The sequence below is a fragment of the Varanus komodoensis genome, unplaced genomic scaffold (assembly GCF_004798865.1).
Source record: "Varanus komodoensis strain SLA01 unplaced genomic scaffold, ASM479886v1 scaffold8, whole genome shotgun sequence".
In the NCBI taxonomy this organism is placed as follows: Eukaryota; Metazoa; Chordata; class Lepidosauria; order Squamata; family Varanidae; genus Varanus; species Varanus komodoensis.
In genome coordinates, this window is record NW_025336481.1 from 21948771 (window position 1) to 21962823 (window position 14053).

General features: G+C 36.2%; 1 protein-coding gene across 3 annotated transcripts in view; it reads left to right on the plus strand.

Moving 5' to 3' along the window:
- The window catches only part of ANKS1B (ankyrin repeat and sterile alpha motif domain containing 1B), a 325003-nt gene that overhangs the window by 142524 nt on the left and 168426 nt on the right, over positions 1–14053 (plus strand). For all 3 annotated transcript variants that reach the window (XM_044454764.1, XM_044454762.1, XM_044454763.1), the window contains one exon: positions 9680–9786. In XM_044454764.1, the coding sequence (XP_044310699.1) occupies positions 9680–9786 (107 nt within the window). The remainder of the gene's footprint in view (positions 1–9679; positions 9787–14053) is intronic.

A 14053-nucleotide genomic window follows, 5' to 3' on the forward strand; every position in this document is an offset into this window, starting at 1 on the left:
GCACTACATAATTGACAGATTCTTTACAGATGCAGCATTCGTTCAGGAGGAAATTACAAGCAATGGTTTGTTCCTAATGGTAAATTCACTATTACTCCCACCATGATTCACCATGCGATGGGCCTGCCCTTAGAAATCCCAGAGAACAGATTAATCAGAATTTCCTTCTGGGAGGTGAAGGAAAGTATTACAGTGAATTTCTGTTTTCCAATATTCCTAGAGGCCCATAGTCCTGGTGAACTAGTCTTCATCTTATTTGGAGCTTCTGTCATCACCCTACACTTGAGGTAGATAGGGACAAGTGAGATGAATTATTCTGTTGTTTCTTTCTGAAGCTGGCTTATTCTGTTTTTGGTATGCCTTGCTGTTACTTACATTCTTTTGCTTGGGGCAAAAGGGGCTATTCTTCTTTTCTAGCTCTGGTCTGAGGGATAAGCACACCCTTCCCTAGGGAGAGATGCTGTAAGATATTTGGCCTTGCCTAATAATCCAAGGAACAGATGAATCAGAATGGCCTCTGTGAGTGCTGTAAAACAGGAGTTTGCAGGAAAAATGTATTTTTCATGAACAGATTTTTTTAAAATGTCTTTTGCTAGCATACACATTCAGTATTTTCCTACAAGTTTTTTCACCAAATGCTTTTCAGCAAATGTTTTAGCAAGTGCCAATCTAACTTCAGTGCCAATCTAAAAGGGTTATGCAATTTTTCACAATTCATTGATATGACTTGAATACTATATCCTCATGTTATCTACCCATTTTTTCCATACAGCTTTGCAGTGGATGATTTTACATTTCTTAAGCTTAGCTGCATGATTTATTATAATCGCAACACATTTGCAAGACTAAACTTTAAAATACTTATTTGCATACAATATTGGGCAGTGCTATTCAACACTACTGCTAGGAAAAAAATTGTGTTAGCATAAGTGATCTCTTGTGCAGCACCAATAGTATTCATTGGCATGATGGGTTTCCTGGAAAAGCACTATTGACATTGCACAAGAAGTCTCTTACGCCTGCACAACATAATTACATTAGTGCTAGTGTCAAGAGGAGTGTCACTAGTACCCAATGTATATTAAAAATTAATGTTCTTAAAACATTTATTATTCTATGTCCCTTAGTGGGGTATTTTTGTAAAAGCAAATATTTAAATAATTAAAGAGTAATTCTTAAAGATGAACACACAACTGTAATATAAAGACAGTGCTGATCATTCTGCATTATGCTGTATTTATCATTTTGATTATCCATTTTCCCAGTACTGGAAGCAATCCCACCTAATTTTCAGTACTAATACTGCCAGCTTTTTACTTCAGCTTTCTACCAATTTTTCTGAGCTGCTGAATCAATGTGAGATGTAGCTGCTTCCACTGTTGTCCTGTAGTTTGAGAGGTGTTATAGCAAAAGCAGCACTTATTTTTGCTCTAAAAGTCTCTACTGATCATCACAAGGCTGCAGGTGTAGGTAAGAGGGAGGAGGAGGAGCAGGGCTACATAAGAAGTCTTTTTTCATGCTATTGTGAAAAGTTTCAGTGGTCTACAGGGGATGCAAATATCTGTTCTCTGGAAGGAAACCATGGTAACATGATTGCTGCTGTCATATTAGAGGAGCCTATTGCAAGACACAAGGTCAATCTATCAATCCCATATGTTGAAACTGTGTGGACATTGAGTCTGGATGTTAATGCTTGGATTGATGCCAGTTCTTGAGGTACCTTCTCCATGTTCCAAGCTAATTTTGAAATCATAGTATCAGATATCAGGCCTATGCTCTGTAGTTCAGACATAGTAATGAAGGAATCCATATTGGGGAAAGGTTGGGGCTGGCCTTGTACAAACTTGCTTTCAACATTTGGGTACCTCCCGCTTAGCACTATGTGTAGAGTAAGGAAGTCTACTGCATGCAAAATCTTCAGAGAGATGATAAACATTCTGAACAAGTTCTGTATCTCTGATGTCATAATGGCAGTGGATGAGAGGAAAAGAAATGCTGGTTGTCCATGAACTGAGTAGAACTAGGAATCCTTGTATGTATGCATTTTAGTTCCTGCTAAGTTTTGTAACTGCTTTTACAATATTGTTCTCCAGGTATTTTTTTACTGTAAAGGTTGATTGATAGATATTTGCACAGGAGTTTCAGGGAGAGGCCACAGCATGGTTACCTTTTGTAACTCACCTTTTGCAATCAAGCTAGCCATTGGTAGATTCTTCACCAGTCCCACTATTATGGTAAGCAGCCTTCCTGTGTAACCTCTCATTCTCAGAAGCCAAGCCTTTGTATGAACATGGTTCATACTGCTGTACTGGGCTTTGAGGATGGCAAAACAGAAAAGCATTGACTGCTAACACAACTGTGCTGGAATGTACTTCCATGCACTTCTGGAGGAAGACTTCATAACAGATGTGATATTTGCTTGTTGCAACCAGCACAACATATGTGAGCTAAGGAGGGTGTACTCTTCCAGGAAGCTCTCAGGTTCACAGGACCAGGGGCTGAAAATGACATTGTTGACATTGTTGGATGAACAGGTGAGCCCTCACCACTTCCTTGAATCCACCCTCTGAATCGGTGACTTTGGAAGAAGATAGAAATATCTATCCAGTTACCTCTGAGTTTCCCTAGACCTATTGCCTACCTGTGTATCATCACTAAGAAGGCCTTGCAAGTGCTGAAATGCCATTCCTGACTAAGTTATACTTGCTGGAAAAATGTAGCCTCCCCTATCATATATAAGCATACCTTCTCTAAAAGCATCTGTTGAAGTGTAATGTTCTACTCTGCACTGTCTCAAAATTTGGTTATAATATCACCCTACAAGCCAGTAGCCCAGTTCCTTGACTTGCCAAATTAGAACTAATAACCTATCCCATTAACTCTCCTCCTACAAGTGATGCCACACACTGCTTTCCAAAGACAAAGTAAGGTTTTAGTTATTCTGTCAGCGGCAACAGAATCCACCAAAAGTGGTTGTTTCTCAATAAAGGTCTTTGTTGAGTTGTGCCACACTGGGGTCTTCTGCAGCAGAAAATAGGGCTTTATGGTTATAGGGATGTTATAACATAATAGGTGAGAGGGAGGAGGGGAGGCTTCAGTAACAGTTTTTTCAAGAAGTAAGGCCATGAAGTTGGAGTAACTCAGGCAGGGTGAGGAAAGACTTAGCTCAATGAGATTTCCCTGTCTGAAGCAGAAAAGGCAGGACAGAGGGTGAGTGAAAGCAGCTTTACCAGTGGCCCATTGTGGGGGGCAACTATGCTTCAGAGAGGAAGAGAAGTCTGGATGGACAAAAGGAGCAGCACTCATAGGTCATATAGCAGAGCTCTGATCAAAAACACAAACGGGTATGGAAAAACTTATTTATATTTTGCCTTTTTTTCCTTTCAAGGGGCTTAAGGCAATTTATACAATTCTCTTGCTCCTCTTACTCTTATCCTCACAGCAACCACCCTGTGAGGTAGATTGGGCCGAGAGTCTGTGACTAGCCTGAAGTCATCCAGTGAGCTCCATGGCTGAGCAGGTACTAGAACCCAGATCTCCTGAGTCCCAGTGTTGTACTTTTAACCACCACTGCACACTGGTTCTCAGGTGGGATTACACTTTTATTGGAAACACAGGCAGTTATTGACAGACATTGGATGATTTTCTGATGGGAAATGGCAATGCAAAATGTGCCCCAAACCTGCAGTGGGCCAACAGTAAAAAGGCTGCTGATATAGCAAGGAATTGCAGCATGTAGATTCTGCGGCAGTGGAATCTGGTATACACGTAAGAACCTGGTGGAGAATTGAGGGGGATGGAAGGGCAGAACAAGTCACACCAAGTCTAATAATCTGTCATAATGCATAACTTATTCACAGGATGTTTTATTATGACATGTGAACCCACCCATAGACTTATTAATAGCAGAGGTGGGATCATTGAATCAGTTTTTGTTATGTTTGGCCCACCATCTGTACCTAATGGAGCACTGCCTCATAGATTACACTGCCTCATAGATTAGTTGGATCTCCTCTATCTTCCCACTTCTGGTTGCTGAAGAAAAGTAATTGAACATATATCTAACTTGCTTCTTCTCCTCAAGATGTGCTACTTGTACATCTTTCTTCACCAGTCCCCTTTTGAATTCTTTAATTTCATTTTAAACTTTAAAACAAAACAAATTGCTATTACTAGAATATATCACAGAATATCAGACATATGTTGAAAAGCTGATGGACACTAAAAATCCATCAGCATACATAGTATGCATGCTTTTGGTTATTTAAGTCAGACCTACTTTAACTACTCATTTTCATTGCATTAATTGTTTCTGAAAGTAAACACCCATCTGAGTACAAATAAACACTGTCACACATTTTAAAAAAGATAATGAAATCAAAATTGTGAACCACCCAGAAAGCTTTAGCTATTGGGTGGTATAAAACACAATAAATAAATCAATATCTCATTAAAACTTCATCTACTGTAATGTAGAGGTGACTTCTTAAACAACTGATATGTTAATATAATTTCAGGGATATATCTGACAATATCTGGTGTAAAGATTTATCAGTCATCCAATCTGGTGTCTGCTGTTGTGCTCTGTATCAAGTATTTAACTTCATTTAATGTATTACATTTCCATATTACCTATCAATCAAAGCTCTCTTGATGGTTTACCAAGATTAAAACCTTTAAAAATTATTATAGATAAAGGCAGTGCACACACATACACACATCTAAACAACACATTTGTTTTTAAATTATTGTTAAATAATTTTAAAAAGTCTCAGATATGTTAATCTGCGCTGCATCTTAGAATTTCAGACTGAACACTGAATCACTCCTAGATACTACTGCCTGTGAATCTAATGACGACTGTCAATTTTCCATAACAAAGAATGGAGAAGAAAGCAGCATAACTAGAAAGAAAGGTTCAATAGGATTTATTCATTCTCAATTTAATCTATATTGAGTATATGAGAACTTATTTCATCCAAAAAAAGGAGAGCACTAGGGCTAAGGGTACTGGATCTACTTTCTCTTATACCATTAGTATGTGATTTGTAACAAGGGGCTTGTTTGCTTGGTTTACTTTGCAAAAATCAGCTGTTGATAAAATTGGCTGTAAGACATAAAGTTGTGAAATTTGCATCCTGTACACACAGGAATAAATCTGAACTAATAAAAGACTCAGAGGAGAGGATAGCTTTGAGGAAATGCAGAGAAATTATTTGGTTATGTAAGAACTGAAAACAATGGCACCAGTCTTTCAAAGCTTGAAAATAAAATTTGGTCAACTAAAAAGTCAAGTTTCAACATGATTAACTCTTCTGATATTTAGGCATCACAGGAAAGGCTGTAGCTTAATGGCAGAACGAAGGCATTGCATGCAGGGTCCAGGTTCAGTGCCTAGCATCTTCAGTTACTCGTAAAGCTGGGGAAAACTTCTGAGACCAGAAAATCACTGCCAGCCTATATAGACAGGGATGGGCAGAAGGGATATTTCAATTTTGAACTTCACTCTTAGAAGTCTCTGCCAGGATAGCCAGTAGTAAGGAATGCTGGGGACTTAAGTTCATTGTCATTTGAGAGCTTATCTTGTTTACTTTGTCAAATATTCATTATATTAGTATGCTTATGTGGTTAGTAAAACATATGTGAAACGTAACCCTACTCCTTGAAATGCTACCTCCTATCATAGAATTAGTCTGAAGGAAATTGCTCTTTATCAAATCCTTCAATAAAAGCTGTTACGGAAAAACAGAGTTGTTTGATTTTAAAAGGGAACTCAAGACATTGTTCACCAATGACTGGTTCTTCCCTTAGAATCTATTTCAAGCTTACTCTTCCCTCTTTTGTATCATTTCTTGAAAAAAAAATGGAACAAATTTTCAGGTCATACCAGTTTATTAACTTGCTTCTGCATTCTTCTTATATAGGTAGAGGTTAAATAATGGACTGGATGTGGGCTAATAAACTGAGATGTAATCTGAATAAGCAGAGTTGATTCTAATCAGTAGGACTACCAACCATGGGATGGTGCAATGGGTTTTTTGATGACTTTTCTTTTTTTCTTTAAAAAGGAGATATGTAGCCTAGAAGTGCTCTCAGATCTGAATTTGCTGTTTTGGTGGTCAGGTGATAGGAATGTCTTTGTCTCATTTAGTATGCCTAGTGCACCTCTTCTTCAAAGAGGGGAACCTGGGATGGTGATTCATGCTTTGGTTGCATTGAAAGGCTGGCAATTCTAAAGTTATAACTGGATTAGTGCAATGCACTCTTCATGGGGCCACCTTTGAAAAGTGTTTGCAAACTTCCGATAGTGCAGAATGCAGAAGCTGTTTTCACTGGAATTAGTCTTGCAGAAAAAAAAAAAAATAAGTCCATTGCCCTTCCATCTGCACAGAGTATTGGTTCATTTTTGAGCTTAGTCAAAGCACAATGGAAAGCAGTCTGTCATGGTATCTTTCCCTAAACTTCAGCGTTCCTCCTTGTGCTGCTGTCCTGCCCTTAGCCCTGCCAGTCCTTCCTTGACTAAAGTAAATGCCAAAACCAGCCTTGAACCTGGACATGGTACCTGTCTGTATTATTCTTAAATGTCAGATCTATCTGTAATCAAAGAGAGATCACCTAGCTCATTTAACAAGCTTTCTCACCGAATAAGTGAGATTAATTCCCTTATATCCTTGTCTTGTATCCACAACTTAATCATGAATCAGGGAACTGCTCGTATCATCTTGCACTGAAACTGTGTGGGATGACCTGGCATGAATTTGATCTTTCAGTTGTGTTCAGCTGGTTATGCCTTTCAGTACTAACACATGCCTAAAGAATTTTGTTTTTACTTACTTACAGTCGGATCACTTCCATTGAGTTCAGACTCACACCAGTGCTCTGAACAAATTGGATGTCAATTAGTATGCCTCATACTAGAAGGCTTATGTAATACTTACGATTCTGAACCATATCAATTGTCATGGCTGGTTATCCTGTCAATGCTTAGGACACTGAGTAGAATTAGCTAGGAGGTATTGATTTGGCCACTCCTACGTGCTCTCTTCCACGAAGTAGAGCCTGGTCAACTTCTTGGTATTTTGGTGAACTTAGGGCAATGTAGCAAGTAGAAAATTGGCTAGAATGCAAGGCAAAATGAAGAGAAACTCAACAATTCTGGCTACCATATATGACTGTTGGGCTTCATGTGACTTGAGGTGTCGCAGATTGTTCATCTCTGTATTAACTTAGCTATAAGTGCAGAATTGATAAGTCTCCATATTGTTTGGTGCACTGTTTCTTCAGAACTGTAATTTAATTATAAGTATTAGTTTCCTTAGATATTATCACCCATATTTCAAATACAGAGAATGCTTATTCCATTTTCCCACATCCTGAGTTATGGATATGTATGTGCATGTTTCTGTGTAGTCCAGATAGCTTTCAGACTTTTGTATGATCTTACAGTTTCTTGTTTCTGCATCTGTATCATCAAGAAAAAAAATAACCCTCTATTTCTAGTCATTGGGTTCCATTATACCAATGCATAAAATAATAATTAAAAAGAGTTGGAAATTGTGTGCCAATGAAATTTTAAATGCCTTTTTAAAGACATGTAGCAGATAATTGAAACTGAAAGGAAAACCTTACCCAAAGTGTTCTTTTTAACATGTTCTTTTTAACATTAAATATCTAATATATTTTCAGTAATGAGGACTGCAAACTTAAAGGTGGTCAGCCAAACTTATGTAGAGTTAAGCAAGTGCAGCTAAGCCATTTGAAATTAGTGGGTTTATGTGTACCAAGCTCTGCATGGCATCAGGCTTTTACTAGAAAGTAAATGTCATTGAATTTGTTGAATCTACTTCTGAATAAATATGATTAAGGTTAGTGGAAATCATATTTTGCTCTGATCCCTCAAATGCCTCAGTGTTGTGAAATTTTGTTTCTGCTTCCATTCCTTGGGGTCTGATTTGGATAAAATTACATTAATAAATACAAGCAACAAAACTGAGTAATTGTATTTATTTGAAGTCTTCAATGAATTCAGCCCATTCAGTAATGTTTCATTGAGGTTTGTCAAAAGTTTCAGTAGCAACAACAGCAGGGTTACAGGATTTAAATAAGATCTATTAAAATCACCAAGAGACTTCCCTGTGATAGCAAATCACAGTAGAACTGACTCATACTTTGTTGTGTTTTCTGATTCATATATATGACCAGGGCACAATGTTTACATTGCAAATGATGGAGGGATTATGTGTGCACTAATTGCAGTAAAATGCAATATATATTTGTGTTAATCCCATGATAACTAATCTGTAATTAATATATTTTATAATAACCTCTGAGCTAGAAAAACAGGAGTATAGAATATGTGAATCCTTCTAATGTCAAACCCATGTTTTTTTTAAGTATATTTAGAATACTGCCATAGGCAGTTTCCCCTGTGGGTAAACACTGAACTTGATTATTTCAAAGCACTAGGACAAATTTATGAATGAATTGTTATCCGAACTTCCAAATTACCAGTTACCTGGTGCATCAGAAATGTTGAATGCTATGTTTTGCATTTTTAAAATCATAATATTCGGATAGTCATTAAAACAAAATTTTCTCTTTTTTATATAGTAAAAATCTTTATTGTGAGTATATGGCCTTTTCAGACTGAACCTTGATCATAATGAGGGTAGGTTGATATGTCTGGTAGTATATTATGTTTGAAAAAATCCAGGAGATGAAGAAATAATTTTGACTGAAAGAATGCTGTACAGGTTAGGCTATTATATTATCAATAATCTATCAATAACAAAATATGTTAGAATTTTTTCCATTCATTGTAGATGTTTGAAAAGAATTAATAATAAGAACAATGGTTTAGAGCATACTGTTAGCAAAGCAAACCTCAGTACAGTCTTTTTAGAAAGGAAGCTAAGTAATAACCTATGCCTGAGGCTACAGTTTTATGCTTTGCATTTCCTGATATCTTTGAAATATAAAGCATTTACAACAAGCAGATCTGTGATGCATAATTGGTAGGACAGTTCTATTCAGATTTTAGCATTTTACCTTGCCACTGATGACCTGCTATTTTCTGCATTTGTTTTGACTGCTCTCATCATTCAAGATTGACGCTTGGATGGGTGTGTAGGAGGAAGCAGCAGCAGCAAGCTTACAGCATGCAGACAAAAAAAAACTGCCTTAACTGATGGCTATTATTGAAAATGTGAGGTGTAGCCTGGGCTGGGTAATGAAGGGGAGCGAGTAGGGGGAGCAAGGAGCATGGAGCTGCATACTGATGAGTGTAGGAGTACTTGATAAAAGATTTCTAGCTGCTAGCAGTGCATTGCTCATTGTGGAGTATTTCAACAATCACATATAACGGAAAACAGCTTTGCTGACAGCTTGATATGCCTCCCCCCTCCCCATCACATGACGTGCTGGTCTATAGTACAGATTAGTACCTACGAGATGTTGGGCTAGGAACAGATCTCACTCTAAAGCCTGCCCCAGAAACTATGTGCTACTTCTGACTTTCTTACTTGCTGGAAGCATTAATTTGACAAGCTGGCAGGCTCCTTTGATACCAGCTTTTCCCGGAACACAATGTGGCAATGCCACCTCTCAGCCCAGGACCATCGTTATTATCCTGTGGATGGATATTCACTGCTTAAACACCTTCCTTCTCAAACTCTTTCAGCACCCAGATGCCCTGTACAGACTGTGGGACAATGGTTGGAAAATATTGGGCTACCTCAGTATGAGAACCACTTGCTGGCTAATGGGTTTGACAATATACAGTTCATGGTAAGTGATTTTCTATGTATAATAGTGTGTACTGATACTTGATCATTGGCCTCATGAGATCTAATACTGCATGGCAGGGAATTTATTTTGTGTTCTGAAATGTGCTTTAGGATAAACATTTTACATAATCCTGTATGTTATCAGTGTGAGCAAAAGGATTTGGGAGCCACAATTCTGCTTGCTTTCAACGCATTTTTAAAAGATAGTAAATCCATAATATTCCTTATACCATTTTTAGAGGAAAGCAGTTCTCCTATCTATAACAACAATGAACATTCCTGTAGGGACCAGATCTACCTCTATATTCAGCTGTGATATTCTGATAAAGAACTACTATATTTTGAGTGTGATTTTTAAAATACTGTATTCCAAGAATGTGGATTTTAATGACTGTTCCTTTAAATATAAACCTTTTAAAACCCACCTACATTTAACTGTTAAAGGATTAACAGAGATGAATATACCAATTATCTTTAGTATGTAGTGTACGTATTTTGTGCAGTGCTTTAAACATATGAAACCTTTCTGCAAAAATGAATGAATAAGGAAAGAAGAGAAAGAAGATTAGCTAATAAAACAATTTCTAGCCTTTTTATAAAGATCTTCCAGTGGTTAGATATAATAACACTCACCACACCTGTTGTTCAAAATCTATTCTTGTCACACATTTCTCTGTATTTTCTAGTTGTGAGTTAGATTTTATCAACAATAATGCTATTATTCATTATAATTGGTGCTAATACAATTAGCAGTAGGCAATCTGCTTAAAGTATTAAGAACTATTGCATTATTCTCTTGGTTTTTAAATATTTAAAAAGGGCCTTTTGTCATATTACTAGGTGATTTTTCCTAATCCGAAGAAGTATTTCTCTAGAGCATTTAAAATATATATCTGTGATAGCCTCAGTTCTTAACTTCTAGGCTATATTAATCCAATTTATCCATGCAATAAGATTTAAAGATTGGATTGAACACAAATATCTTAAAATTCACCCAGCTAGAACTGCTCTAATCTTTTGTAGTACTGTCAGGAATAAACTGCTATACTTCTCATTGTCTATTTTCATTGTCATGTATGATAATATAGGAAAGCAAGTTAAACAGGTGAAACAGATAAAAAAACCAAATTAGGAGTAGTTCTTAGGGAGACAAAATCCATGTGGTACAATTACTAACATGAACATGAGCAACTACATGGTTTAGTTTGTGAGTCTATGTAAACATTGCTAATATTCTAGTGATTAATTAGGATCAATACAAAATCATTAATGGACTCTGAGTCAAGTCCTATGTCTTTCAGAGATATACCTATGCAAATGTACCTATTTCTATAAGATGCTTTGTAAGCAATCTCTAGATGCCCAAGTTATTCAAGGTGTATGTGGGTTAAGTTATTGACCTTTGTATTGCAATCAGAGTTTAATATTCAATAGGTATAGTAACCTAATTCTGATTATTTTAAATGTGATTAAATTTGCTTAGATCTGCGTGAAACATTAGGTCCTTATACTCTGTTAGATGATTACATAAAGCTAAGAATAAAATAAAACTAATCAGGATAAAATATATTACATGCTGTACGGTCATGTTATATCACTGTTACATTATGATCTTGGGTATGATAAGAGTAACTAATCCTTCACTTTTGCTCAGCTGCTTTTATTGGTTTAGATGCTTCAGTTGTGTATTATTAATTCTTTGAACTTATATCTGCTAGTGTGCCACATCAAATATAATATAATCAAATATCTTGAATGTAAAAAATAGCGTTTCCATTGAAAGTACTAGAAAGATACTAGAATATTAAGAAGAAACAAATATTCTATTGGAACAAGCCTATATGTTGTTATTTCCTAATAAGAAATCATTGACTATGCTTTTGGACAATCTGTGTAATACAGAGTTCTATACATGCCTACCCAGAAGTAAGCCAGATTGAGTTCAATGGGACTTACTGGTAGGTAAGTGTGTATGGGATTAGCTTTTTTAAAATATATATGCTCATTTCATCAATTGCATATCCAGCCTGTCTCAATATTTATTTGAATACACATTTTAATAATGATATATCAGTGAAGGGAATGTTGACTAGCAGTTTTTCATTTCTTCTTCTGTTTTCCAAAGATACATTCTGTTGCTTATTTGTTTTTCTGTTGCCCAAGCAACATAATCACAATGTATTTAAATTATGTAGTACTGTATTATTTTACTAGACTTCATGCAGAAATGCAGTGATCAAGATAATATATTTTTATGATGCTATTTGTCAGACAAAATGTTGTTTGGTAAAGTTTAATTAGAATCACAGAAAATAAGTCCTTAGTTTTACATTGAGTTGACTGCACAAGGACATTCAGCATTTAATTAACCACATGAATTACAAAATATGTTTACTGCTTCTGTACCTGAAATGGAGAAAAGTAATCTATTAATCTCACTTTGATACCTCATTTTTTCATTTTTCATTCTTTTTGTTATTCAAAATGCAGGATATAAAAATGACTTGCTTTTCCACCCAAACCTGTTACATATTTAGAATATTCATGCTTAGAGTGAATGAAATTTTGGTCTCTCAAAGATTTAAATGCAAAGATAGTGTTACAGACAACTAGTTGTTGGCTCACATGTAAGTTTTAATCACATAATTTGGGTCAAAGCCACTGTTTGAGATGGCTGCATCTTTTAAAAGTAAAAGTTTGATCATGAAAGAGAATGTACTTGTTGAAAGGACACTGATGACATCTAGACGCAACAGTGCAATGATTTGTGTGCCATTTGACTTATTAGTTAATGGAAGAATTGTATCCTGGCAATTAGGGTCCTTCAGTGAATTGCATTTTACAGCTTCTTGTCTGGTGTAAGCATTTAGGAATCCTAATGAACTGAACTGCTTACTCTTTTCATGTAGATGATTCCCAGTATAGCCCTCATGTAGACGGGGAAAATATTGTAAGATACCTGATTGGAACAACACTTGAACTGGATGAAGTGAATGACTGATATTTTTACATATATTTGATTATAACTTTGTTTAAAAATCTGAACATTCCTAAGTTACAACAGAAAAAGGTTCAGGCAGAAACTTAGGATGAGCAAACTCATGCATCTGGAAAGTAATATTAATGGTACTGCTGTGAGCTTAGAAATGTGTTAAGTACAATTTAGCCAGAATATCAGACCTAATTCTAAGAACACAAAGTTCTCAGATAATTCTCTAAAAGCCAGGCAAGGTTCAAACATCAATGTCAGAATACCGACTATATACTGCATTTCAATATTATGTTTCTAGACCTATCAAGGCAGTTTATGAATGACCATATTAAAAAAACATAATTAGATAATAACTTAGTAAAACAGTGAAAGCAATAATAGAACCCAGATCTTGACATATTATGTAGATGCATTCATCAGGGACCTGATATTGGAATATTTACGAAGTTGGTTGCTCCCATATAATATTTGAAATCATCCTAAGTCAGGAAGACAACATAGCAGGGAAACCAAGGGCTTGATTAAGGTAGATCAAAGGATCTGGTATTTAACTGCTCTCAGAAACTGTCTTTGATTGGTACAAACCGCAGGCAATTAAGGTGGATGTTGGGCCTGGTGTAACAGTTATCACCAGCGTGATTCTTTATATCCAAGCATTCTGAAAATCTGTATGATACACACATTATACAGTGTCAGTCCATACTCTCTATCATGAACTCCTTCTAGCCAGCTATCCTTGCTGTGTTCAACAGAAGTCCCAAAATGTTGCATTTAGGCACCATTGTGCCAGCAGGATTTCTACTGGCACCCGCAAAGGGATCCACATTGTGGTGCCCATGGGCACCTGAATTTTTAAAAAAGTTATTTTCCCCTTTTAGTATATGTAATGGATCTATATGAAATACATAGAACTTTCTAGCAGTTATACATAGGTCTCAACAAAAGCAGACAAAACATACATATAAGTATCCATTTCAGTTTTGCATCTATATGGAATGCATTCATATATTCAAAGTGTTTTAAGGTCATCAATCGCTTGTATTATAGGAGGTATATATCCTTGCAGTGTTGTACTATCAATCTTTCCACATTCAAAAAGGCACAAATAATCATTTTGCACTTCCATTTGTTAAATTGGAAGCAGATAAATACTTTTTTTTACAAAAGCATATACATCGTTACCTGCATTGCACTGCCTGCAATTAGATGAATTAGACAACCCATTATTAACATACAGTGCAGTGTTCAAAAGACATGAAACAGAAGTGCTTTCTGA